The 26,590-nt window shown below is 41.3% G+C and overlaps 1 protein-coding gene across 5 annotated transcripts in view; it reads left to right on the top strand.

Moving 5' to 3' along the window:
• The window catches only part of CPEB3 (cytoplasmic polyadenylation element binding protein 3), a 190,859-nt gene extending 164,918 nt beyond the window's left edge, over window positions 1-25,941 (top strand). For all 5 annotated transcript variants that reach the window (XM_053582708.1, XM_053582712.1, XM_053582710.1 and 2 more), the window contains one exon: window positions 20,300-25,941. In XM_053582708.1, the coding sequence (XP_053438683.1) occupies window positions 20,300-20,527 (228 nt within the window). In that variant the 3' untranslated portion in view covers window positions 20,528-25,941. The remainder of the gene's footprint in view (window positions 1-20,299) is intronic.
• The last annotated feature ends 649 nt before the right edge of the window (window positions 25,942-26,590 follow it).

Here is a 26,590-nt window from a genome sequence, read left to right as displayed (position 1 = left end):
ACTCTACCTAGTGTAACATAATGAGATTCTGTCTCCAAAAAACAAAAAAGCAGGCTTGGTGCCTGTGGCTCAAGCGGCTAAGGCGCCAACCACATACACCTGAGCTGGCAGATTCGAATCCAGCCCAGGCCCGCCAAACAACAATGATGGCTGCAACCAAAAAGTAGCCAGGCGTTGTGGCAGGCACCTGTAGTCCCAGCTACTTGGGAGGTGGAGGCAGGAGAATTGCTTGAGCCCAGGAATTGGAGGTTGCTATGAGCTGTGATGCCATAGCACTCTACCCAGAGTGACAGCTTGAGGCTCTGTCTCAAAAAAAAAAAAAGCAAAAACAAAACATTTAGAGTAGCAGCCAGTTGTACTATACTAAATTTCAATACATGTAAACCTTTACTGTACCAGTCACCCAGTGACCCTAAGCAAGTTACTTAATGCCAAAAGCCTCTGGTCCTCATCTATAACTCCTTCCTGGGGAAGGTCTGAAGGTTAAATGAGATTTGAGGACTGAAAAGCCAGAGTCCTACAATTGTTGGACAGATATTTCACCAGCACTTTTTGGTTAACAGTATTCATCTTGCTACAAATGCACAATATGTATGTGTGTGTATATAGCTATATATACCCATATAGTATATTAAGTACATAGTCACAGAGGTGACTATCTGTATACATATATACATATGTTTATTGATGTTGTTAATATTGTATAGCTTGAATTGCTCTGCTAAAGATACAACAGAAAGGTACACTGGTTAGTGAAAAGTGCACTAGCCCAGAGTCAGATGGACTGGGGCTAGATCTGGTCCTATTCTCCGTGGAGTTATATGACCTGGGACAGGTGGCTTAAATTCTGAGCTTCAGTCGAAGCCAGTAGTAATAGCATACAAGAAAGTATTATGTACAGTAGCGCCATACACCTTTGTGGTGGAACTGTTGCTGTGGGCCCAGGAACGCTGGCTCCTGCGTTTGCCATCAAAAAGGAGCCATCACTTCCTTCAGTGCCCTTGGATGAGAGTCGTCTGAGTAGGGGCACTGGAAATCATTTCAAGCGGCAGAGTCCTTTCCCCCCTTTTTTCTCCTCAGGGCTCAGCTTCATCTTCATGTTTTTGGCTTGTCCTGGCCGTATGGAGACCATTTCTTTGTTATGAGAGATGAAAGCTAGCTCCTTTTTCACTGTCCATCTGTGAACACTTACTTCACCCAGACTGTTTCTCTGTCCCCTTCTTTTCTTCTTGCTTTGAACATAGCCAGAAATAACCGTTTTTTTTCCTCTTGTATTTTGAGGCTCTATTAATACCCTTCATAGATTCATTTTTAGGTTCACTCATAGTTTTACTTTTATTCATCTTTCTCCCAAACCCTCAAATTGAGCTTTCCAGAGAGCTCCTATTATATATAAACACATTAGTAATTCCTTAAGTTACGCCCTTTTATTCTTTGAGGGAAAATGATTATTCTAGATCAGGGATCCTCAAACTGCGGCCCGGGGGCCACATGAGGCAGTGTGATTGTATTTGTTCCCATTTTGTTTTTTTACTTCAAAATAAGATATGTGTAGTGTGCATAGGAATTTGTTCATAGTTTTTTTTTTTTTAAACTATAGTCCGGTCCTCCATGTCCCTTCATGGTCTGAGGGACAGTGAACTGGCTCCCTGTTTAAAAAGTTTGAGGACACCTGTTCTAGATTGCCTGCAGAGAATTTCTATCATTAGGCACACCTTCTTTCCCGAATAACCCCTTCAAGTATATAACAATAGCATAGCAAAGGTTCTGGAACTTGCCGTGCTAAAAGTCAGGAGCACATGTCCACCAGAGTCCACAGTCTCTTTTACTTGCTATTGAAAATTCCAAGGTGCTGGTCAGGCCCCATGGCTCACGCCTGTAATCCTAGTACTCTGGGAGGCCGAGGTGGATGGATTGCCTGAGCTCACGGATTTGAGACCAGCCTGAGTTAGAGGGAGACCTCATCTCTAAAAATAGCTGGGCGTTGTGGCGGGTGCCTGTAGTCCCAGCTACTTGGGAGGCTGAGGCAAGAGAATTGTTTGAGCCCAGGAGTTTGAGGTTGCTGTGAACTATGAGGCCACAGCACTCTACCAAGGGTGGCAAAGTAAGACTCTATATCAAAAAAGAAAAGAAAAGAAAATTCCAAGGTGCTATAATCATTCTCTCCTTCCTTCTTTTTATTTTTATTTTTTTTTTAGGCTGGTCAAGTAAGGCAGTGAGAGTAGAGAAGGAACAAAGAAATTTGGAACTACTTATGTGATCAGTTAGTTCTAAACACCATTGCACTCAGACCAACCCTATTAAAAAGCAAACAAACAGGGCGGCACCTGTGGCTCAGAGGAGTAGGGCACCGGCCCCATATGCTGGAGGTGGCGGGTTCAAACCCAGCCCCAGCCAAAACAGCCAAAAAAAAAAAAAGAATGTACACTCTTTAGGGTGGTGCTTGTGGCTCAGAGGGGTAGAGCGCCGGTCCCATATGCCAGAGGTGGCAGTTTCAAACCCAGCCCCAGCCAAAAACTGCGCAAAAAAAAAAAAAAAGCAAACAAACAAACCTTGAGGAATTTATTTACTTTCCTGCATCAATAGTCTTAGATTATTATGTCATGATTATGGGTAGCGGAGTCTTGTATCTCCTCAGGAAATCATAGCACTATTGATTTTTCTGACATCCTGTTGAGAACTTCAATCTTTGGACATAGCTTTAATCTCTTTCCTTCTGATGTGAGCCTAGAGTTGCCTTTAAACCAATTCCTTCACTGTTTTAAATAGCATCATTTTTTAATTATCTTTCTACTTGAATAAGCCTTCTTTGCTATCTTTATCATTACAAATGTAAATACAGTGAATCAATTAATTTTTTTTTTTGAGACAGAGTCTTAGTTTGTCACCCTCCTGTAGAGTGTCCTGGAATCATAGTTCACAGCAACCTTAAACTCTTGGACTCAAGCAATCCTCTTGCCTCAGCCTCCCAGGTAGCTGGGACTATAGGTGCCTTGCAATGCCCAGCTGCTTTAAGAGATGGGAGTCTCACTCTTGCTCAGGCTGGTCTTTTTTTTTTTTTTTTTTGTGGTATTTGGCCGGGGCTGGGATTGAACCCGCCACCTCTGGCATATGGGAACAGCGCCTTACTCCTTGAGCTACAGGCGCTGCCCTAGTCAGGCTGGTCTTGAACTCCTGAGCTCAGGCATTCCACCCACCTCAGCCTCCCAGAGTGCTAGGATTACAGGCATGAGCCACCACACCCAGATGGAGTCAGTTAATTTTTTAAACTATAGATGGCATTTTAAGGGCTACTTGCTTCCTGTTTGCAGCCCTTATCCCTTAAAGCAGTGGTTCTCAACTTTCCTAATGCCACCACCCTTTAATACAGTTCCTCATGTTGTGGTGATCCCCAACCATAAAATTATTTTCATTGTGGGCGGCGCCTGTGGCTCAGTCAGTAAGGCACCAGCCCCACATACCGAGGGTGGCAGGTTCAAACCTGGCCCCGGCCAAACTGCAACCAAAAAATAGCTGGGCGTTGTGGCGGGCGCCTGTAGTCCCAGCTACTGGGGAGGCTGAGGCAAGAGAATCGCTTAAGCCCAGGAGTTGGAGGTTGCTGTGAGCTGTGTGAGGCCATGGCACTCTACCAAGGGCCATAAAGTGAGACTCTGTCTCTACAAAAAAAAAAAAAAAAAAAAATTATTTTCATTGCTACTTCATAACTATAATTTTGCTACTGTTATGAATTGTAATGTAAATATCTGATATGCAGGATGGTCTTAGGCGACCCCTGTGAAAGGGTCATTTGACCCCCAAAGGGGTTGCAACCCACAGGTTGAGAACCACTGCCTTAAGGAGCGTAGAAGAGGGCCTTCTGCAGAGCAGCAGTGAGAGACAGTTCATCAAGAGTAGAAGGCCTGGGACCAGACGAGATATGTGTTGGCACATTACACCCTCCCTGAGTGTGTTGTGGGAAGTATATGAAGAAGAAATTAACTGGTTCCCTCTCTTGTATCCAACCAAACTTTTTCCAAAAAGACCTCTCTTTTGAGGGTTTATGTTTATTATTTTTACTGCTGCTCTTTGGCTAAGCTTTTAGCTGGCTGATCCTCTTGACTCAGCCTCCCAAGTAGCTAGGAGCAGTTTATGGGGGAAACACAACCATTATAGATTTGATTTCTTCTCACCATCTTAGAGACTTATTAGCTTTCCTATGACTATAAAATATGTCAATATGCAACATTTATAGGAATAGTAAATCCTATAGATCTGACACTTTTATCTCTGCTGTCTTTTCATTCAACCATAATATCATCTTTAAGGAAGAGATGTTTTATTTTATTTGTGACATCTTTATTGAGCTGTTTTATGGTATTCACGTATCGTGAATACCTATTCACCCTGTTAAAGTGCACAATTATTGTGCAGCATCACAATCGTCAATTTTAGAATATATGGGTATTTTAATGCATAGCCATAAAGTCTGCAATAAGAGGATCAGTTGCACAATAACAACAATGGGGTGTTAGTGAGAGACACACTGCATATATCCCCTGTAATCACTTAGCTCTTTACAGGAAGAGGATCCTACTTATTTAACCTGAACTCATCAAAATCACAGGAACAAAGTAGCCCCAGCTGTTGGGGCAAACTTCTAAACCCTGCTACAACTGCGATTAGGTCCCTCTTGTCAGAGCAGGTTGATCACTCTGCACATCAGCAACTTTTTTGCTGTGGCATGTCTAGCTGTGAGAGGACTAAGAGAAGTGGGAGGGGCTTCTACTAGTAGTTCCTCATAGAGCTTCTATGATCTTAACTTTGCCACCTCTGCCCTGGGATCTAAATGGGTTTGCTTGGCACACAGCAGGCACTTAATGTGTAGAATAAATTGGGATGTTATAGGAGAGAGGAGAGCAAGCACTAGAAGCCACCAGGGCTGGCTCTCAGGGTACTGGACATCTAAAGATTTGGAGAGTTTCTTAAGACACCTGTCAGTTAAGAGCAGAGCTGTTTCTGCTCATTGGACTTCATTCTCGAGCTTCCCCTGTGGTCTCTCCAATTCAACTTTATCCTATCTCCAATTCATTGTCAACGTGGCAGCCAGAGTGGTCTTCTTACAATTATAATTTGAATCATCGTCTTTCTCCTCCTTTAAACCTCTCGAGTGTGTTCTACTGCCCTTAGGATAAAGGTCAAAGTCTTTAAAATTCAGCTGAAAGAGCCTTCATGTACCATGTACCGTGTACTTTACCTTCTCCTTTATCTTAAGCCAGCCACAGTTGGCCTTTTTCTCTATTTCTCAGGGGTGTTATGCATTCTACTACCTGGCTAATACCTACTTTTCCTTCACGGCTCAGCTTAATTGTGATGTTCTTAGGAATACTTTCTTCTTCTTTTTTTTTTTTTTTTTTTTGAGACAGAGTCTCAATTTGTTGCCCTAGGCAGAATGCTGTGGCATCATAACTCACAGCAACCTCAAACTCTTGGGCCTAAGTGAACCTCTTACCTCAACCTCCCAAGTAGCTAGGACTACAGGGATCTGCCACAATGCCCAGCTATTTTTAAAGATGGAGTCTCACTCTTGCTCAGGTTGGTCTTGAACTCCTGAACTCAGGCAGTCCACCAGTCTCAGCCTCCCAGAATGCTAGGATTACAGGCATGAGCCACTGTGCCCTGCCTAGGAATCCTTTCTTCATTGGAGCTTACGCTTGCCTGTTGATTGGGTCATAATACACATCTGCCATTCCTTAATGCCACTGTACTGAAACACAAATAGCACTTTATTTGATGTCCATCTACTCTATTAGACTATATAATCCATGAGAGCATGACTGTGCCTGTCAGCTGTATATGCAATACCTGACACACAGTGGACACACATTAATTATTTCCAAATGATAAATGAGTAAGTTATTGAATGAATGCTGATTATTTGAGCGATAGCCCAAAGGAGAAGCCCTTCTTTGCCATTCTTTGGCACATCCAACTGTCCACCAGAGGATACTTTACACAGCTTTCCTTTTATATTTAATTAATACTCATTCGAATAATAGAGAAATTTAGGTTTGGCTGTTTAAAATATCAAAAAGTGTTGTTTGGCACTTCTAGTACGTGAAAGTTGGACTTAACTTTAGGTGTGTCCTGATCCAACTCCCTTGGTTTTGCAACAGAGTCTAAGAGAGGTTTGGAGAGTTTCTCAAGACACCTGTCTGCCGGGCGTGGTGGTTCACACCCATAATCCTAGCACTCTGGGAGGCTGAGGTGGGTGGATTATTTGAGCTCAGGAGTTCAAGACCAGCCTGAGCAAGAGTGAGACCCTGCCTCTACTCAAAATAGAAAACTGAGGCAAGAGGATTGCTTGAGTCCAAGAGCTGGAGGTTGCTGTGAGCTATGACGCCACAGCACTCTACTCAGGGCAATGGCTTGAGACTCGGTCTCAAAAAAAGCAAAACAAAAACAAAGACACCTATCAATTATGAGCAGAGCTGTCTCTGCTTCTTGGACTTCCTTCTTGAGCTTTGCTGCTCACCTAATTAAGTGGACTAACATTTTTTTCAAGCCCACTTCTCCATCAACTCCTTTTTCCATTGACTTAGATTAGGAACCTCTGAGATCATATACATAGTTCCCTTACTGAATTTTATGTATGTTTCAATATTTCAGATGACTCTTCAGGAACATGTATTGCACTGAACAGGGCAAATCAGGAGTTTGTTTAGGATTTTCTAGTATGTCTATAGGTCATTTTGAATGTTAACAAAATGAGTTTGAAATTTTCATGTTCTTTTTGCAGTTCTTTTGCTTTTCTTTTTCTTTCCTTTTTTTTGAGACAGAGTCTTACTTTATCACCCTCGGTAGAGTGCCTTGCCATCACAGCTCACAGCAACCTCCAGCTCTTGGGCTTAGGCAATTCTCTTGCCTCAGCCTCCCGAGTCGCTGGGACTACAGGCGCCCGCCACAACGCCCGGCTATTCTTCTTTTGCAGTTTGGCCGAGGCCGGGTTTGAACCTACCACCCTCAGCATATGGGGCCAGCGCCCTACTCACTGAGCCACAGGCACCGCTGTGCTTTTGCTTTTCACTTTCATTTGAAAACCTTTTTCAAGTCATTGTGAGCTAATGCAACGCCACTGGATTATAACTTTTAGTGAAAATGTTTGGCATTTGGTATCAGACTAATCCTTGTTAAGAAACATTACTTTTGTAAGTGATACCAATGAAATTCATACCTCAGTTTTTACTTGATAGGAATCAATTAAGATTTACATTATGCATATTTTATAGCTCATGTTCACTAGTTATTGGCCAGCTGGTAATTTGTACCTGTGTTGACAATGTCAAGGTTGTATCCATATTCAGCACATAGTTCTCAGCATTTCTTCTGCCTTAGTATACTAGAGGCAATGATACACTCTCATGGGCAACGGGAGCTCCCCAGAACTCTAATACAGTGGAGCATTTACTAATGGGACATGCCCATTAGTGTGTAAGGGGGAGGAGATATTCCCCATACCCACACCCACCTCCCAGAGAACCATTGCCAGAGTAAAAAGGAACACTGGCTTAGGAATCAGGAGATCTGGGTCTATTCCTAGCTCTTTTCTCAGTCATGGTGTGACCTTAGGAAAGCTACTTAACCTTTTAGAGGCTTGATTTCATTGTCCTGTGGTAGTAAAACACCAGCTGGCTTCCAGGTTTATTGCACAGATAAACAATAACAGATGAAGAAGTGGAAGAATTTGGAAGTTATTAGACTATACTCATGTTGATTTGTATCAGTGCTGAGCCTGACCTATTTAAATTGTGCTGTTGCCTAATCCTATATCTGAGGCTAACTGTTGGGTTTTTTTTTTCCTTTTAAAGTACTTACTCAGTTTCCCTAAGAATTCTTAATATAAGGAACATGAAATAGTTGAAGTTGACACTAAAAAAAAAAAAAAGTACCATAGGGGGCAGCGCCTGTGGCTCAAAGGGGTAGGGCGCCGGCCCCATATGCCAGACGTGGTGGGTTCAAACCCAGCCCCCGCCAAAAACTGCAAAAAAAAAAAAAAAAAGTACCATAGGTACCAGTCTACCAACATACGTACTAGTTGGATGTTAGTCAAGACACACATAAAGACTTTTAAGTTCTTTTTATCATTGTAAACATTTAAGTACATTTTCCATTTAAAGTATTGAAGGTTTTTAATTTCTTTAGTCTTCTAGAAAGAAGTGTTTTTACCAGTATCTTTTCTCTGATAATGAACAGGTTTTAGACCTGAAATGGAATACAGGCTAAATTTTGCTTGTATTCTTTTGAACATTGTAATAGCTAAGCCATAGCATATAATAGTTGCTTTGAATAACACTCGTTTTTATTTAATAATACGTTATTCATTATGCCTTTCTTTGCAGGCACCTTAAGTACTTCACACATTGAATCTGTGTTCTCTCTTTTTACTGGAAACATGTTGGGCCTAAATTTGCTAGACTACCAAGGGCTTTATATTTTTAGTCTATATGAAGATTAATATGACTTAGGAGCCAGGCACAGTAGTTCATACCTATAATCCTAGCACTCTGGAAGGCTGAGGTATGTGGATCTCTTGAACTCAGGAGTTTGAGACCAACCAGAGCAAGAATGAGACCCCGTCTCTACTAAAAATACAAAAAATTAGCTGGGTATCATGGGCAGCCACCTGTAGTCTCAGCTACTCAGGAGGCTGAGGCAGGAGGATCACCTGAACCCAGGTGTTTGAGGTTGCTGTGAGCTAGGCTAACTCCATGGCACTCTAGCCTGGGGCAAAAAATACGTGTGTGGGGCAAAAAATACGTGTGTGTGTGTGTGTGTGTGAGAGAGAGAGAGACTTTGGAACCATACTAACACAAGTACTGCTAATACTATACTTTGCCCCTGGCCACAGCTGGAATATATAAGTTGACTCAATAGGAATAGAAATGAGGATGATGATGACCTTTTCCCAGGTATTTCTGCGCTGATCCTTAGTCTGGGACTCTAGAACCCAGACTTTATCTTGCTGCCTTTACTGGCTCCTGCCTGATCTGGCTTGAAAGCTTTCTAGCTATGGTATGTTCAAATATTGTCTGAACTAATTCTACGTAGGCTTATTTTGAAGCACTGGGAGTCTCAGTGCTCTCGACTAGAAATAGTTTTTAAAGGAGGTTTGGGTTATCTAAAGAAAGTTAAAGATCTTCTTTGAATGGAGTGGAAGCTTTTTGTCCAGGCTCTCCCTCCTAGTCTTGACCTCTGATCTCTCCTGTTCTGTTCTATCTTTTCATATCTCCTGTGCATTTTTAATATGAAAATTCATTACAGTGACTAAAATTTTTCCTGCTCATGTTTGAATGTAGAGATTGTTTGTGAGATAAGTAATTGGGAAAAGGCCTTTGACCTCTTTCTTAGTAGTTATCACAATAGAGCATTCAAGTTCCTTAACCCCAGAAGTGAGGTGGTTATCAGTCAGCCAGCACTTTCTTAGTGAGTGCTTATTCTTAGTTGTAAGAGCTGTTCTAAATCTCTTTTGGAGTAGAGGCCCAAGAGGATGTGATAAAGGCAGGGAGCTTGTCACCTCTATACTCTGAGGGAGTGATGCCGTGGTAGTTATGTATTTTATGGACTTTTAACAATTTTCTTGCCCTTTGCTCTCCACTTGGTACACTCTTCATCTAATAGCACTTGCTTTGGGGCTAATTTATACCCACATGTCCAGCCCCATTCCCAGACAGCCTGGCAAGAATACAGAACACTGTCAGCTGGCATTTCTGTGTTTAATGTAAAAGTAATCTTAAGGCTAAACAGAGCAACCACCAATGTCTTTGCATGTTATAAACATATGGCACAGGTGCTGACATAGAAATAGAAACCCTGCTCTATAACAGTAAATGGGTTTTGAACTATTGGAAGGGCACAGGGTAATTTTAAAACTGTTTGTCCCCTAACACTTGAGAATATCAAAAATGCTAAGTCTCATCCTTTGTAAAGTAAAAAGAAAGTGAATTCCAAACTATTTCCCTTGTGATTTTTAAAAAATCTATCCCAGATTGCCTCTAAAATCAATAACTATAAATTTGCTGTATTTGTGGAAAACTTTGTTGCTAGGGGAAAGCTCTTTTCACGTTGCTACTTTAATTCCCCAGGCATCTGTTAAACAGCAGGATTCCAGCTCATAGTCAGTTGAAAAACTAAAAATTTATGGGCAGCGCCTGTGGCTCAGTGAGTAGGGCGCCAGCTCCATATGCCGAGGGTGGTGAGTTCAAACCCAGCCCCGGCCAAACTGCAACAACAAAAAAAATAGCCGGGTGTTGTGGAGGGCGCCTGTAGTCCCAGCTGCTCGGGAGGCTGAGGCAAGACAATCACATAAGCCCAAGAGCTGGAGGTTGCTGTGAGCTGTGTGTTGCCACGGCACTCTACCGAGGGCAGTAAAGTGAGACTCTGTCTCTACAAAAAGAAAAAAAAGAAAAACTAAAAATTTATGTTTAGACATTCTTTAGTACTGTCTGCCAGTGAACCTGAGTTAGACACTGCGTTTAGTAGAACTGTTAATGAGGTTACTATGGTTTTATAGGCCAGGATAGATGTATTCTATGGCACATGCTGAAAAGATTATGAGCATATTATGTTTAAAAGTTTCAGCACCTCAAATAGAATGGGTTTCCCAAGAAGCTATGTTGGTGCCTTGGTAAGTGAGCCAAGGCTCTTTCATGGGATACCCAGGCTCACACACTGAGGCCAAATCTGGAAACAGGGACACTTGTACAGAACCCTTAATCTATTTTTTATCCATCCATCCATCCATCTATCTATGTATCTATCCATCTAGATCAGTGGTTCTCAACCTTCCTAATGCCGTGGCCCTTTAATGTAGTTCCTGTGGATTGCAACCCCTAGGTTGAGAATCGCTAGTCTAGATGGAATTTTGCTGTGTCACCCAGGCTGGACTCAGACTTCTGGCCTCCAGAGATCTTCCCTCTCAAGTAGCTGGGATTATAGGTGCAAACCACTATGCTGGGTCCAACCCTTAATTTTTTTTTTTGTGTGTGTGTGTGGTTTTTGGCCAGGGCTAGGTTTGAACCCGCCACCTTCGGCATATGGGACTGGCGCCCTACTCCTTGAGCCACAGGCGCCGCCCTGCCAACCCTTAATTTTTTAAACAGTGCTGCTGTCTAGTTTTCAGTGGTGCTCTTTTCCTAGCCATTGCATAGTATATTTTAAAAAAAAACAAAACACTTATGCATTATTGCTTTATTGATCTCTGATTTGACTCTAGGGATTCATAGCGTGTAGATTTGACTGACCTAACTTTTTGTTGTTGTTGTTGAGACAGTTTGACTCTGTCGCCCTCAGTAGAGTGCATGGTGTCAGCTCACAGCACCCTCCAATTCTTGGGCTTAAGTGATTCTCTTGCCTCAGCCTCCCAAGTAGCTGGGACTATAGGCGCCTGCCACAATGCCTGGCTATTTTTTTTTTTTTAATTGCATTTGTCGTCGTTTAGCTGGTTTGGGCTGGGTTCAAACCCACCAACCTTGGTGTATGTGGCTGGCACCATAAGCACTATGCTATGGGCGTTGAGCCTGACCTAACTTCTTAACAGACAAAACCCAAATGAGAGTTTGAACTATGATTTGAACTGATTCTAAATGCACTCATGATAGAGCAGTGAGGGTCCCAAATGTACTGTTCAAATGAAGTCATTATAGTTCAAGTATAATTTATCATTCTTATTTGAGGTGATATGTTCCCTTAGATTTCTAAGATTTAAATAATTTATTTTAAAATATGGTGAACTGGAATTGTCATTTACTCCTGTTGGTTAGAAAAAGTATTCTAACCTTCATTTTAGAAATGCTCTGTATCAGCCGGGCGTTGTGGCGGGCGCCTGTAGTCCCAGCTGCTCGGGAGGCTGAGGCAAGAGAATCGCTTGAGCCCAGGAGTTGGAGGTTGCTGTGAGCTGTGTGAGGCCACAGCACTCTACCCGAGGGCGGTACAGTGAGACTCTGTCTCTACAAAAAAAAAAAAAAAAGAAATGCTCTGTATTGACTGAGTCTTGTAATTGCAACCCTCTTAACTAATCATTGATTACCCAATATAGGAGACTTTATCTGTCATGGCATGTGGGTTCTGGTTGGCTTATATCTAAATTAGTCCTTTTGTGTTCCTTACATCTCTTTATCAGTGATAGCTATGCTTTGTGGTCCAAGTAGCCAAGTGAGTTAAAAAATTCAAAGAAATTAAATTCCTTATTACCAAAGTATATTTCAAACTAATGTAAGTCATTCCTAACAGCTGTCAGAGAGAATGTTTCTTTTTTGTTTGTTTGTTTGTTTCATTTTTAAGACAGAGTCTTACTTTGTCACTCTGGGTTGAGTGCAATGGCATCATAGCTCAAAGCAACCTCAAACTTTTGGGCTCAAGTGATCCTCGTGCCTCAGCCTCCCAAGTGGCTAGGACTACAGGCACCACCACAACGCCCAGCTAATTTCTGTAGAGACTGGGTTTTGCTCTTGCTCAGGCTGGTCTCAAACTCCGGAGCTCAGCCTCCTAGAGTGTGAGGATTTACAAACATGAGCCACTGTGCCCAGCTAAACCATATGTGGTTTTAATTTTAAGAATTTGCTAGTTTGTTATTCAAAATGTAACACTTAACATTTCTTTTTTTTTTTTTTTTAATTTATTGTTGAGGATTCATTGAGGGTACAAGAAACCAGGTTACACTGATTGCATTTGTTAGGTAAAGACCCTCTTACAATTGTGTCTTGCCCTCAAAAGGTGTGGCACATACCAAGACCCCACACTTAACATTTCTATGAGCAAAGGATAAGAAATAGTGATCAGTGATAAACACTGCTCAGTGGGTAGAGCACTGGCCCCATATACCGAGGGTGGTGGGTTCAAACCCCTCCCAAGCCAAACTGCAACAAAAGAATAGACAGGCGTTGTAGCAGGCGCCTATAGTCTCAGCCACTCGGGAGGCTGAGGCAAGAGAATCAATCAACTACGCCCAGGAGTTGGATGTTGCTGTGAGCAGTGTGACACTGTGGCACTCTACTGAGGGCGATAAAGTGAGGCTCTGTCTCTACAAAAAAAGAAAGAAAGAAAGAAAAAGAAATAGGGATCACCGTTTAATTTTTTTAAATTAAATTATTATTATTATTATTTTTTTTTTTTTTTTGAGACAGAGTCTCACTGTGTTGCCCTCAGTAGAGTGCTATAACGTCACAGCTCACAGCAACCTCAACTCTTGGGCTTAAGTGATTCTCTTACTTCAGCCTCCCAAGTAGCTGGGGATGACAGGCACCCGCCACAATGCCTGGCTATTTTTAGAGGAAGGGTCGCTCTGTTGCTCAGGCTGGCCTCGAACCTGTAAACGCATGCAATCCACCGGCATTGGCCTCCCAGAGTGCTGGGATTATAGGCATCAGCACTGCACCTTTTTTTTTTTTTTTTCCTTTTTAAGATTTATTTTTTTACAGAGCTTTGAAATATCTACCACTCAAATCTTCTAGGACGCTAAACTGAATCTCAGCAGGGACCATCTTCCTTTCATTTGATACCTTATTTAGTCAAAAAGTCATATCTATGACTTAATGAGTTCATTAATTTTTCAAAACTCTTTAATAATAAAAAGGTTGAATCCATACACAATTATAGAGAATAAGATAATGCGCCCCATCATCCCACTATCATAATTATCAACATACAGTGTTCTTATCAAATTTCAGTAATTATCTGTTTCCTCTTACCTACTTTCTCACTTTCACTCCAGATTATTTTAAAGCAGATCACAGACATCATATTATCTCATCCTGAAGTAATTCGTTTAAATTATTCGAATACATCTCTAACAAGGAGTTGTTAGGTGACCCAAGCCAAGTTTGAACCCACCAGCCTCCGTGTCTGTGGCCGGGGCCCTACCCACTGAGCTACTGCATCACCACAAGGAGTTATTTTAAAAACACAATTGGAGGTGTAGGGTTTCTTTTTAGGCAGTGAAGTGCTTTGAAAGTAGATGGAGGTGGTGATTACACAACATTGTGGATGTTTTAAATGCCTCTGGATTGTTTTCTTTAAAATGGTAATTTTTATATGACTTTAATGTCAATAAAAAATAATTTAAGTGCTTAAAAAAGAACTAAAGAGGGGCAGGTGCCTGTGGCTCAGTGAGTAAGGCACCTGGCCCCATATCCTGAGGGTGGCGGGTTCAAACCTGGCCCCAGCCAAACTGCAACAAAAAAATAGGCAGGTGCCTGTAGTCCCAGCTACTTCAGAGGCTGAGGCAAGAGAATCGCCTAAGCCCATGAGCTGGAGGTTGCTGTGAGCTGTGACGCCACAGCACTCTACCAATGGCGACAAAGTGAGACTCTGTCTCTAAAAAAATAAATAAATAAAATAAAGCTAAAGAGGAAAACAAAGCTCCATGTAACCACAGTATCATTTTTCACATAAAAACTAAAGTAACTTTTTATTTTTATTTTTTGAGAAACTGTTGCCCTAGATAAAGTGCTGTAATATCCTAGCTCACAGTAACCTCCAACTTGGGCTCAAGTGATCCTGTTGCCTCAGTTTTTCTATTTTTAGTAGAGATGGGGTCTTGCTTTTGCTCAGGCTGGTCTCAAACCTGTGAGCTCAAGCAATCCATCTGCCTTGAGCTCCCAGAGTGTTGGGATTACAGGTGTCAGCCACTACCCCTGGCCAGTAACTTTTTATTTAAAAATATGTATATATATTTTTTGAGACTCTGTCTCAACAACAACAACAACAAAAAATACGGACTATGGCCCAGGCACAGTGGCTCACACCTGTAATCCCAGCACTTGAGAGGCCAAGGTGGCTGGATTGCCTGAGCTCATGAGTTAAAAAATAGCTTGGCATTGTGGCGGGCGCCTATAGTCCCAGCTACTTGGGAGTCTGAGGCAAGAGAATCGCTTAAGCCAAGAGTCTGAGGTTGCTGTGAGCTCTGACACTATAGCTGAGGGCAACAAAGTGAGACTCTGTCTCAAAAAAAAAAAAAAATAATAATACAGACTCTGGAGTAAATTCCCTGGGTTGGATTTCTCTTCTACTTCTTGCCATTTTAGGCTGCTTTTTAATCTTCCTAAATCTCTATTTTCTTCTCTTTTTTTAAGACAGAGTCTCTCTATGTCACCCTCAGTAGAGTGCGGTGACATCACAGCTCACAGCAACTTCCAGCTCTTGGGCTTAAGCGATTCTCTTGCCTCAGCCTCCCTAGTAGCTAGGACTACAAGTGCCCATCACAACTCCCAGCTATTTTTTTGTTGCAGTTGTCATTGACGTTTAGCTGGCCAGGGCCAGGTTTGAACCCACCATCTGCGCTGCATGTGGTTGGCTCCATACCATTGTGCTGTGGGTACTACCTATTTTAAAAAATATTATCAGAAAGTCTATTTTGTGCTGGATTTAAATGTCCTTAAGTACGCTTCTATTTCTATATATTATAAATGGCTATTGCCTATCCCCTCCAGCAGCTTTATTGCACTGCATGTGAATTCTGTTTATCCAGTGCTCTCCTCTCGCTCCTGGATCCCCTTTTCTAGACTTACTGGAGTTCAGATGGGTTGCTGGAGCACTGAGTGGTAGCATCCACCTGGAGATAGAAGTTCAGTAGCCTTCAGCTAGACTGCAGGTGGAAAAGCAGGCTGCCACCAGTTCCTTGCATGCCCCACTTCTGCTAACAGTCCCCTTTCAGGCCAGGTTAATTACATGCTGACAAGCCTATAGCTCCCTCTTCTTGGAGTCTCCAATCTCTGCAGAGTCCCCTTGGAGGCTGCCACATTCTTTCCTGAATCTGCCACTTTCCTGTGTCACTGCAGGACTCTGTAGTTGCTTGCAGCTAAGGAGAGATGCCAGTCAGGGCATGGCATACATAAGAAATGTCAGATGAGTTACATGGAATATGAAGTTCAAGGGAAGAGAGAATAGTTCCCTATGGGACTGAAATAGCTGGAACTCTACTTGATTTCTGATAGGATTACTAAGACCAGTGAATAAAGATGAGCCTCTTCAACAAGGGGTGCTGGGATAACTGGATGTCTACATACAAAAGAATGAAATTGGGCCTTTACCTCACACTGTGCACAAAAATTACCTCAAAATAAATCAGCAACCTAAATATAGGAACTAAAACTATAATACTCTTAGAAAAAAAATAGAGGCAAATCTTCAAAACTCTGAATTTGGCAATGGATTCCTAGAAGTGACATCAAAAGAAGGAGCAAGAAAAGAAAAAATAGATAAATTGGACTTCATCAAAATTAAAACTTTTGTACATCAAAGGACTTTATCAAGAAAATAAAAAGGGGCTTGGCGCCTGTAGCTCAGCGGCTAAGGCACCAGCCACATACGCTGGGGCTGGTAGGTTCAAACCCAGCCCCAGGCAGCTAAAACAACGACAACCACAAAAATAAAAAAAAATAGCTGGGCGTTGTGGCGGGCACCTGTAATCCCAGCTACGTGGGAGGCTAAAGCAAGAGGATTGCTCGAGCCCAAGAGTTTAAGGTTGCTGTGAGCTGTGATGCAACAGCACTCTACTAAGGGTGAACATAGCAAGACTCTGTCTCAAAAAATAAAAAGAAAAGAAAAAAGAAAGTGAAAATGCAATTCTACAAAATAGGAAATATCTACAAATCATATCATATATCTGATGAAGGTCTAGTGTCCAGAACATATAAAGAACACTCACAACTCAATAAGAAAAAGACAAAATTAAAATGTGAGCAAAGGATTTGAGTAGACTTTTATTTATTTATTTATTTATTTTATTATTTTTTTTGAGACAGAATCTCACTTCGTCACCCTAGGTAGAGTGCCATGGTGTCATAGTTCATAGCAACCTCAAACTCTTGGGCTCAAGCGATTCTCTTGCCTCCACCTTCTTATGAATAGACCTTTCTTTTAGAAAAAGATATGCAAATAGCCAATAAGCCCAGAAAAAAGATGATAAACATCATTAGTCATTAGGCCAGAAGGCACATGAAAAGATGGCAAACATAATTAGTCCTTAAATGGAAATCAAAATTATGCTGAGCTACTATTACTTCATACCTACCAGCGTGGCTATAATCACAAAAATGGGAAGTGAGTATTGGTAAGTATATAGAAACTGGAATCCTGGAACTTGGCTAGTGGGAATATAAAATGATACAGCTGGTGTGGAAAGCAATTTAGTAGTTCCTCAAAAAGTTAACCATAGAATTGTTGTATGTTCAAGCACTCCTAGATATAAAGCCAAAATAATTAACAGGTACTTAACAAAAAGTACATATGTTCATAGCCCCATTCGTGGAAACCAAAATGTAGAAACAACCCAAATATTCATCAACAGATAAATGCATAAACAAAATGTCGTGTGTGTGTACGTACACACACTCTCTCTCTCTCTTTCTCTCTCTCTCTGACGTGTTATTTAGGCATAAAAAGCAATAAGGTACTGCTGCATGCTACGGTGTGGGTGAACCTCAAAACATTGCAACAAGCGAAAGAAGCCAAACATACAGGGTTTCATATTACGATTCCATTTATACAGACTGTCCAGAATAGGTGATCCATAGAAACAGAAAGCAGGTTGTTATCACCAGAGGCTGGGAAGTTGGGGTGAAGGAGGGTGATTGCTCAGTGGGTACGAGGTCTCCTTTTTAGGTAACGAAAGTGTTTTAAAACAAGGTAGAAGCAGTGGTTGCTCACATTATGAGTGTATTACATGCCACCAAAGTGTTACTTTAAAAGTACTTTATGTGAGGAAAGAAAAAGAAAAGAACGAATGGCCTCATTGGGTATGTCAGTGTTTGGGCTTTAAGGAGGGGTAGGGAGGGCATTTAAAGTGGGAGGCAAGTGTAAGTAGAAATAAAGACCTCTTAAAGGCGAGGTTGGGAGAGACTGGGCAAAGCCTGGAGGCTCTGAGTATGAAGTATTAAGTCCTAGGAGAGAGGGAATACTCTGTTTTACTAAGGAAGGTGAGCTTAATCCTAAAGGCCATGAAGAACCAGTGCCTTTTGACTCTGAACATTGTGGAAGATCATCGAAATATCAACCTGTATATTGAAGCATGGGAAGGGCTGGAACTTGGTGGCCAGTATAGGTGCCATTGAAGCATCCAAGCATGACTTGTGATAGACCATTAAGGAAGCAAGACCAGTGATAGCTCTGCTTAGTGCTTATGAAATGCCAGGCGCTGGTTATGTGGTCCGACTGACTTAACCTGCATAGGAACTCTATAAAATAGGAGCTCTTCTTTTCCCCCCTGTGCAGATAAGGAAATGGAGGCTCAGAAACTTGCCTAAGTTTGCACAGCTACTAAAGTGGCCTCGATTTGAGCCCGAGCAGATTCATTTCAGAGCCACTGCAATTTTCACTACGCAGATGAATGTAAGAGATGTGTTTTGAAGCCCATGCACTAACCTGTCAGACTGAGGAGGGAGAAACAGGAGGAAGGGGCCAGTAAAGCAAAGACAAGACATTTCCCCAGGCAGCCAAGAGCTGGTACAAGCCTTGTTGGGTGGGTCTTCCAAGTAGAAATATCTGGCTGGCAGATGGGCCCATGGCCCTGTGGGCTCATGGCTACAGGTAAGTTTCTAGAGGCTAGGAAAAGAAGAACCGGAAAAGTACAGTGTCTAGTCCCACCCTTCCCGCTCACTCCCATGCTTTCCACCCCGGCCCCCTCCTGTGTGCCCCGACTTACACGCTGCGGGCCTCTCCTGAATTGTCAGGCAGTTCGCTCATCTCAAAACCCGACATGTCCTTGTCTCCACAGACGCGGGGGCGCTGTTCCCCCAACTGGCTCTGATTCACCTTCATGTTTATTCTAATATTTGTAATATTTGTTTTTTTAATTTTTTTTTTTTTTTTTTTTTTTTTTTTTGAGACAGAGTCTCACTCTGTCGCCCTGGGTAGAGTGCCAGGGTGTTAATACTTTATAGCAGGCGTCCTCAAACTTTTTAGCAGGGGGCCAATTCACTGTCCCGCAGACCGTCGGAGGGCCGGACTATAGTTTAAAAAAAAAACTATGAACAAATTCCTATGCACACTGCACATATCTTATTTTGAAGTAAAAAACAAAACGGGAAGAAATACAATTCACACTGCTTCATGTGGCCCGCGGGCCGCAGTTTGAGGACACCTGCTTTATAGCAACCTCAAATTTGGGGGTTCAAGCAATCTTCTCGCCTCCGCCTCCCAATGGTTCCTAATATTTGGGATGAAAAAATTAAGGTTAGTGGTGTTTCTTTTCTGAGGTTCTAAGAAAGGGAAGTGGGGGGAAAGTGTGTTACGTTTTTTCTTCTCTACTTTTGATTTTTGTATCATACAGCTTTGTTTCATTTGGATTTTACAATGCCCCCTAAAGGGCTATGATGAAAAGTTCTCTATTGAAATTCCCAATCCTGCTCTGGGCCAAGGTGGGCAAATCGCCTAAGGTCAGGAGTTGGAGACCGACCTGAACTAGAGCAAGACCCCGACTGTACTAAAAATAGAAAAACTGGGCGGCGCCTGTGCCTCAGTGAGTAGGGCGCCGGCCCCATATGCCGAGGGTGGTGGGTTCAAACCCAGCCCCGGCCAAACTGCAACAAAAAAAAAAAGAAAAAGAAAAACTACCCAGGCCTTCTGGCAGGTGCCTGTAGTCCCAACTGCTTGGGAGGCTGAGGCAAGGGGATCACTTGAGCCCAAGAGTTTGATGTTGTTATGAGCTATGTCACAGCACTTAACCCAGGGCTACTGAGTGCAACTGGCTCAAAAAAAAAAACACTTTTTTTTTTTTTAAACACTTTGTCATTTAAACACGGAAGCCCAGAACCTCACAGTAGTATCTCCCTTCAGCCCATCTTTCTGGCCTCAGTGTGCCTCTTCCCCTCAGGCCAGGCTCCAGCCAAACCATTGCCCAAGGCTGGGCCTGTCCTTTTCTGCTTCCAGCCTTTGTCCCTGCTGGCTCCTCACCTGAAACGCCCTCGTGTGGGCTGTCAGCTGATGGGGCCTTTTATGCACGGCCTCTCCTAACCCTCACTTACAGATTATACAACTCTGTGTTGTGTGAGACGTGTAAACGTATGTGTGTGCTAATGTTACACCCGCTTTACAGATACACAGGTAGAGTAAACAGAGGCACAGAGAGAGGTTAAGAATTTGCCTAATGTCATACAACCAGTAAATCAAGGAGCTTATTCCAAAGCCCATCCGCTCAGCTACACCCCATATTAGCAGGGTTCAAATTGGTATCTGATGGAGGCGTATCATTAAGCTATGCTGTGAGAAGCAAGAAACACAAGGAAGCTTTGCTAAACCTTTTTTCCCTGTCTTTCCTCTTTGGGTCCAGGTTGAAGTGAAGCCATATGTGCTGGATGATCAGATGTGTGACGAATGCCAGGGCACACGCTGTGGTGGGAAGTTTGCCCCATTCTTCTGTGCCAACGTCACCTGTCTGCAGTATTACTGCGAATACTGCTGGGCAAGCATACACTCCCGTGCTGGGCGGGAGTTTCACAAACCGCTGGTGAAGGAGGGAGGCGACCGCCCTCGTCACGTCCCGTTCCGCTGGAGCTGAGCCCAGGGCCAACCCAGCCACACGTACTGGAGTAGATAACAATGAGGGAAAAGAGAGGGCACTGCCTCAGGGCTTACAGTGATCTGGAAATCTGTGCATTCGTTCTTGATTTTTAAAGAAGAAATGGGTCTTTTTATTATTATTATTTACAGTCATATTACTGAACTCAGTGTCCAGTAGAATGCAGAATTGCAGAGTGAATAACGGTACTGATTTGCACTTTGATTCACACCTTTGTCTGCTTGGTACCTTAATTTTTTATAATGGATTTGTCACTCGTGGCAGGATGGACTGCCATTCTCATCAGCGGCCATCAGGTTGATGTCTGTGACTCTTTTGTTTGTTGTTGTGTTGTTGTTCTGATTGTGTTTGAACTGGAGCATGCACTTATTTTCAGAAACTTAGAGAGTTGCCCCTAGGACAAGACTTACCAAAGGTAATACTCGTGAGTAGGTGGCAGATGTAGCAAAAACTTCACAACAATTCAGCAATCATTAGTTGGGGTCATTTAGAGTAAGGATAAGCCTTTCGTTGCTCTCTATTTTGACTTGTAAGGATACCTCATAAGCTGGATCTTTATTTTTCTTTTATGTTTGATTTTTGTTTTGCTGAGGATTTTGGTTAGATCTTTTAGTGTTATGTAAATTTATGCTGCAATAGCTTTTGCTGCTATTAAAATGGTATTATTAATACCACGATACTCTATTCAGGCTAAGGTATCAATTAAAAAAAAAACCCAACAACACACTTTTGTGATTTAGGGATAGAGTCAGCTGCCGAAAGGAGATGAGAATAGACTTCAGAAAGCTTCAATGGAAGGTCACTATTTCTGACTGCATGTTTACTTAATCAGGTTGCTGCATGCAATAAATTTTATATCCAATGTCTAGTATAAAACCTTCCCACAATGCACAAATTAAGAATCTATATAAGCTATAAAATACTCATTTTTTTAAAAAATTTTTTTCATTCAAAGAATTGGTAATTGACTGGAGGAAGGCATGCCTCAATAAATGGAATGCTTCTGAATAGGAAGAGCCCATAACAGAATGACCTATATTACAACAATATAAAACCTAGGTGTAGGATATTCTTAAAGCAAATTTGTGGATGGTAGATGAAGTACTTTGCGGTGCTCTGTTATATATTGTGCAATTTATTTTATATAGTAAAGTGATTATGTCTAACTGTGATCAAATTTAACTGTTTAAAGCCTCTGTGTCAGACATTAACGAACTTGACAGTTCATAAATGGTATATTAATAACTAACACATGAGCTCTTAGTTACAATCTCGTAGTGCTTGCACCATTTTACATAGCTTCAGACCTTGTCCAGAAAACCAAAGAGCTCATCTTAGCTTACAAACACTAAGAATATATACAGTATATAGAGATAAGTTGTCAGATTGACAAACTAGGCACATTTTTAAGGAAGTTGTGTAATGGTGATGCTAAAGAAATGTCTGTACAAAATAAGATGGCCTGGGCAGAATTGGTTGTCTGGGTGAGAAATTTACTACTTAATTCCCTGGATTTATCCTGTAAAGCTTGAATAGTATTAAGACCTGCTAGTACTACCATGGACATTTTTTTAGCATTCACTCTTGAGCTGCAGATAGTAATATATAAACACACACAATGATTGTGAGACTATGTAAATCTTTTTTTAATCTTCTTCCTATATTTTGGAATTCTGGGGACAATCTGACTGGATATGACACTGCAGAATAGATTTAAGTCGCTAGGTTTCATGTGCTGTGATGTCCTTGTACTGTCTTAAATTAGTGTTGCTCGTTTTTGTTTTTTCTCCCATGTTTAGTTGCAATTACTGGCTCTCAAGCTATAGTTTGTTTTCAAAAAGGAAAATAGTTTTTTACTAGATTAAAAATGCTTATTAGAATCCTCCCCTTTTGAGGTTACCTCTGGGCTTTTGGTAATAATTGCTTTTTTCCAGCCCAGATGTGGTTTTGTTTGTTTTTTTTTTTTCTATGTTTGTGGGTTTTTTTCATCTGTACAAGACATTTTGTTATGCACTACTACTTTTTGTATTCTAGACAGTTTTCAAAAGTTGGCTGAAGATTTTTTTCTTTTTAAGGAAAAAGGCATGCTTTCTGACTGACATGATCTTTTGCAATACCTCAATTTTGAAATATAGGAAAGAAAATGATATTTTCTAAGTAAGTTTATTCAGAAAAAATATATATTAATTTAATTCTGCAAGAAAATGATTTAACAGATGGGTAACTTTATTTTTTTCATGCTTATTTGTGTTTTTTGAAAATGAAGACGTTAGAGCTTTATAACTATAATATTAAAGATCATATCTAACCTACAGAAATCTACCTAATTATGTGAAAGAAGCAAAACTTTTTGAAGAAGCACCCCTCTTTCATGTACTAAAATAACACTGAGATTTTTTTTAAAAGCTGGAAGATTGTACAGCATTAAGCTAGAGTGAAGGCAAAAAAAAAATCATTGTCATGAAGAATAGGTTACAAAAAATAAACTCCATTTGGTGCTGAAAGTTGTGAATAGATGGTGGAAACTACTTTCCCTTAATTTGTATATTTATAATCAAGTGTTGATTGTGCACGACTGACCAGGATTGTGAAAGAGTTCTTCTGTTTGTATTTTTTTAAAGAGAACTTTTTTAGTTTATTAAATTATAACATGTTCCCTTTTGTTTTGTAAATAAATGTGCCCCCAAGTTGTTAATGTTATATTAAAACAGAGGGTCCTTCAAAAGAAATTATTTTTTAAAACACAGAGGTGTTCTGACCTGCAACTTGACTGGGAAGCCCCTGGGTAACACAGGTCCTGTTGTGGCCTTTCCTTGATGTGACACTTGAACTAGTCGATTTTTTGAAGGCTATAACCTAACCTCGACTATTTGTTGTTATGTGCAATACTGTTTGTACTGTTTGTATAAAAAATAGAAAAAAAAAGAAAAGAAAAAAGGCATAAATCTTTATTGCAGATTTATTTTCATTGCAAACTTTAGACATTGTGATTCACTGAAATCATTTTTCTACTGTCAAATATGTACCTTTTCTTCATGCTGGTATTTTTTCAATAGTAATGTAGCCTTTGTACTGAGACAAATTTTCATTGTTATTTTTAGAAAGATTTTTTGCTAAGAAAAAAATTAAACATATTTACATATTTTTCATTTTATTTCGTATTTTCTTTAAGGAGTGCTTTCTCAATCATTAATAGAGTTGTTTCTGGGAGGGACTTTCATATCTGGTCAATGTCATAATATTATTTTGTATTTTTATTGGAATAAATTAATTTTATGATGCTAATTCTTTAAAAGTTTATTTTTTTCATTTCAGTTATTTTTGAAGCTAAAACCTTTGTAATATTGTTACTAAAGTGTCTAGTTTTTTGAAATGCAAAGCTTTATGTATTAACTTGCTGATGTGGTTTACAATAGTGTGAGGACGATGAAAATGGTTGGTTATGTAAAATGATTGGAAATGTAACGGATAATTGGGTAATAAAATGACAGAATGAGCAGAAGATGTGAGATTTTGACAAGCCTTTTCCTTTATTACAGTGGTTTAGCGTAAGACTAGGGATGTCACAGTACACTTCTCTAGGGATGTCACAGTGGATTTATACAACACCAGGTGCAGCCAAATCTGTGGCCCTGATAATGAAGTCACCCTACTGAAATACCCCCGGGTTTAAAACCTGGACAGGTCAACAGAATGTTCCATTGCTTTCCCCCTCTAACTCTTCATTCTGTCCTGTGTTGTGTCTGTGTGTGAGACTCTGCCATCAACTGCTGTCCGTGTGTGAGACGATGCCTTTCTCCCAGGCTGAATCTTCAACGTGCATTTACAGTGGTGACGTCTCTGAGCCGAGGGAAGACGCTAAGAGGACACCACCTCCGGGGTGGTGGAGACTTGGACTGTGCTGTCTCACCTGCGTTCCCTCCCTGCAAGACTCGCGGGGCAGCACTGAGACGGCGCGCGGGGACGTGACCACTGTACGTGCGGCTGCGTCCTCCACACCTGCCTGCTCCCTGGCACGGTGCCCCTCGTTTGCCTTTTATTGTGGCGACCCCGTGCATGATCTTCCTGCCCTCCTGCTTTTCCCTCACACCCTCCTCACCTGGAAGCTGTGCTGTTAAGGCAGCGTGTCATTGCAATGGCACCTAAAATCAAAACAAAATCATACAACTGCAAAACTGGTGTTGCGTAAACAGAACAGCCAATGACTTGCTCTAGATAGAGGATGTGTTTCGACTAGCCGTTGATGGCCTCTTCCAGTTCTGTTGCCGCGGGGCGAGGTTCATCAATAACTCGGAGAAACGCGTGTCCAGAGTCGCCTCTTGGGTACGCTCTGTGTATTCAGTTTTGTAAATAATATATAGATTAGATCAAGTTGTGATGTAAAATTTTAACTTAAATTGGGTACTACTGGTTGGAATTTTACATTAAGTACAAATAAATGATTAGGAACAGAAGAAAAGAAATTGGAAAATTCTTGCTTAGTGGTATAAAGATTATGCTTAGATTTCTGCCTATATCTTGTGTTTTATAGCTTGTTAGTGAGGCATGGGCTGACGCAGAACATACTGCATTTATGCAATTAGCAAAGAACTGCTAGTTTTCATTTTATCTAGTCTATTAGCAACAAAATGGCATTTAACTGGGTAAAGCTCCTACCTTAATATTTGAGTATTGTGACATCTCTACTTTGCAAGGTTTGAGTGAAAGATTAGTCACAGATTAGTGAAAAAGTATCTTTTGTTAAAACTGGTTTCTTTGAATGGAATGTTGCCTTTTCACTAGTTTGTAGAGTATGTCAGCTAACATTTCTTTCTGTTTTTTTTTCCTTTATAATAACCAAACTTCTCTATCTCAGCTGCAATGGTGTTCCATCTTACCACAGAGTATTTTATAATTAATGCTGTTGACTTTACTCTATACCCCCCAAATGGGTCAAGAAGTAGACACATGATTCCGGGACGTTTCAATTTGGATGATGACAGAGTTAATTGCAACAAGTAGAAAACTTGGGTGCTAATAGGGGATAACTTCTCTTTCCTGGGTATAGTTCTGTTGGGGTATAAAGTACTAGGTATTTGTATTTTTGCTGTCTAAATAATGGAGATAACTTTTAGAGTGTTCACAGCTAAGATCTCTGTATTTGTTTTTCAACTAACAACTAATTTTAAATGTATTGTACCTTTTATTACCTGTTCTCTTAGATTGTTTTTTGCTAGTAACCCTTACTCAGCTTCTGCCTTTGGGGCTTGGACTAATAATTGCTTGTATGGAACTACAGTACTGTGACTAAACACGGAGCTCACCGCAGCTACTGCTTACAACTGCTTAAACTTTGTAGTTTGGATTCATTTTTTTCTGTAATAACAACTTATTAAACCTAGTTGTATGAAGTACTGACACTTGTCATCCTTTGCATTTGCTGAGGGATAGCTTCGAGGATACGGTTTCTATGGGGAACATTGGCACATTCTGATTTGTTTGAGGCGTTTTTGCTTTTCGGACACATCACTTTACAGGAAATTAAGCACAACAAAATTCACCTTTTTTCAGACACAGATAACACTCATTGAATAGACACAAGTATTTGATTGTTGACACGTGTGAATGTGTTTTCCACGGTGTTTGGAGGGGCAGTTGGATTTTTTAATGCCAATACCTGCCACATGAAACCAATTCCCCAAATCATAACCAAAATGCCAACGAAGAGCTAAGCATACCACTTTCATTTTATCTTTCACACTAGGCTCTCCGCTTGTTTTCATAAAATGGGTCTGTTCACAATCCCGTGTTGATTTTGGGCGTGCGGGAAGCGCTCTCCAGGGCGCTCACCAATCCTTCCAGAAAACGGATCGCCAGTGGCTGCGCAAACAAACGTACCCCCACCCCCACCCCGGGAGCTTTCGGAACCAGAGCGAGCCCGCGTCCTCCCCGCCCCCACCTGAGTCAATGGGTGTGGGTGGGGTCTGGGCACAGATATTTTTAAATTCCTAGGCTATCACCCCAAGGTAGAGAACCAGCGCGCTGGGGGCTTGCCAGCGACTT

This window comes from Nycticebus coucang, chromosome 3 (genome assembly GCF_027406575.1).
Source record: "Nycticebus coucang isolate mNycCou1 chromosome 3, mNycCou1.pri, whole genome shotgun sequence".
NCBI classification, from domain to species: Eukaryota; Metazoa; Chordata; class Mammalia; order Primates; family Lorisidae; genus Nycticebus; species Nycticebus coucang.
The sequence above is the reverse complement of the archived record's forward strand: the minus strand, read 5'-3'. Positions and strand labels throughout refer to the sequence as shown.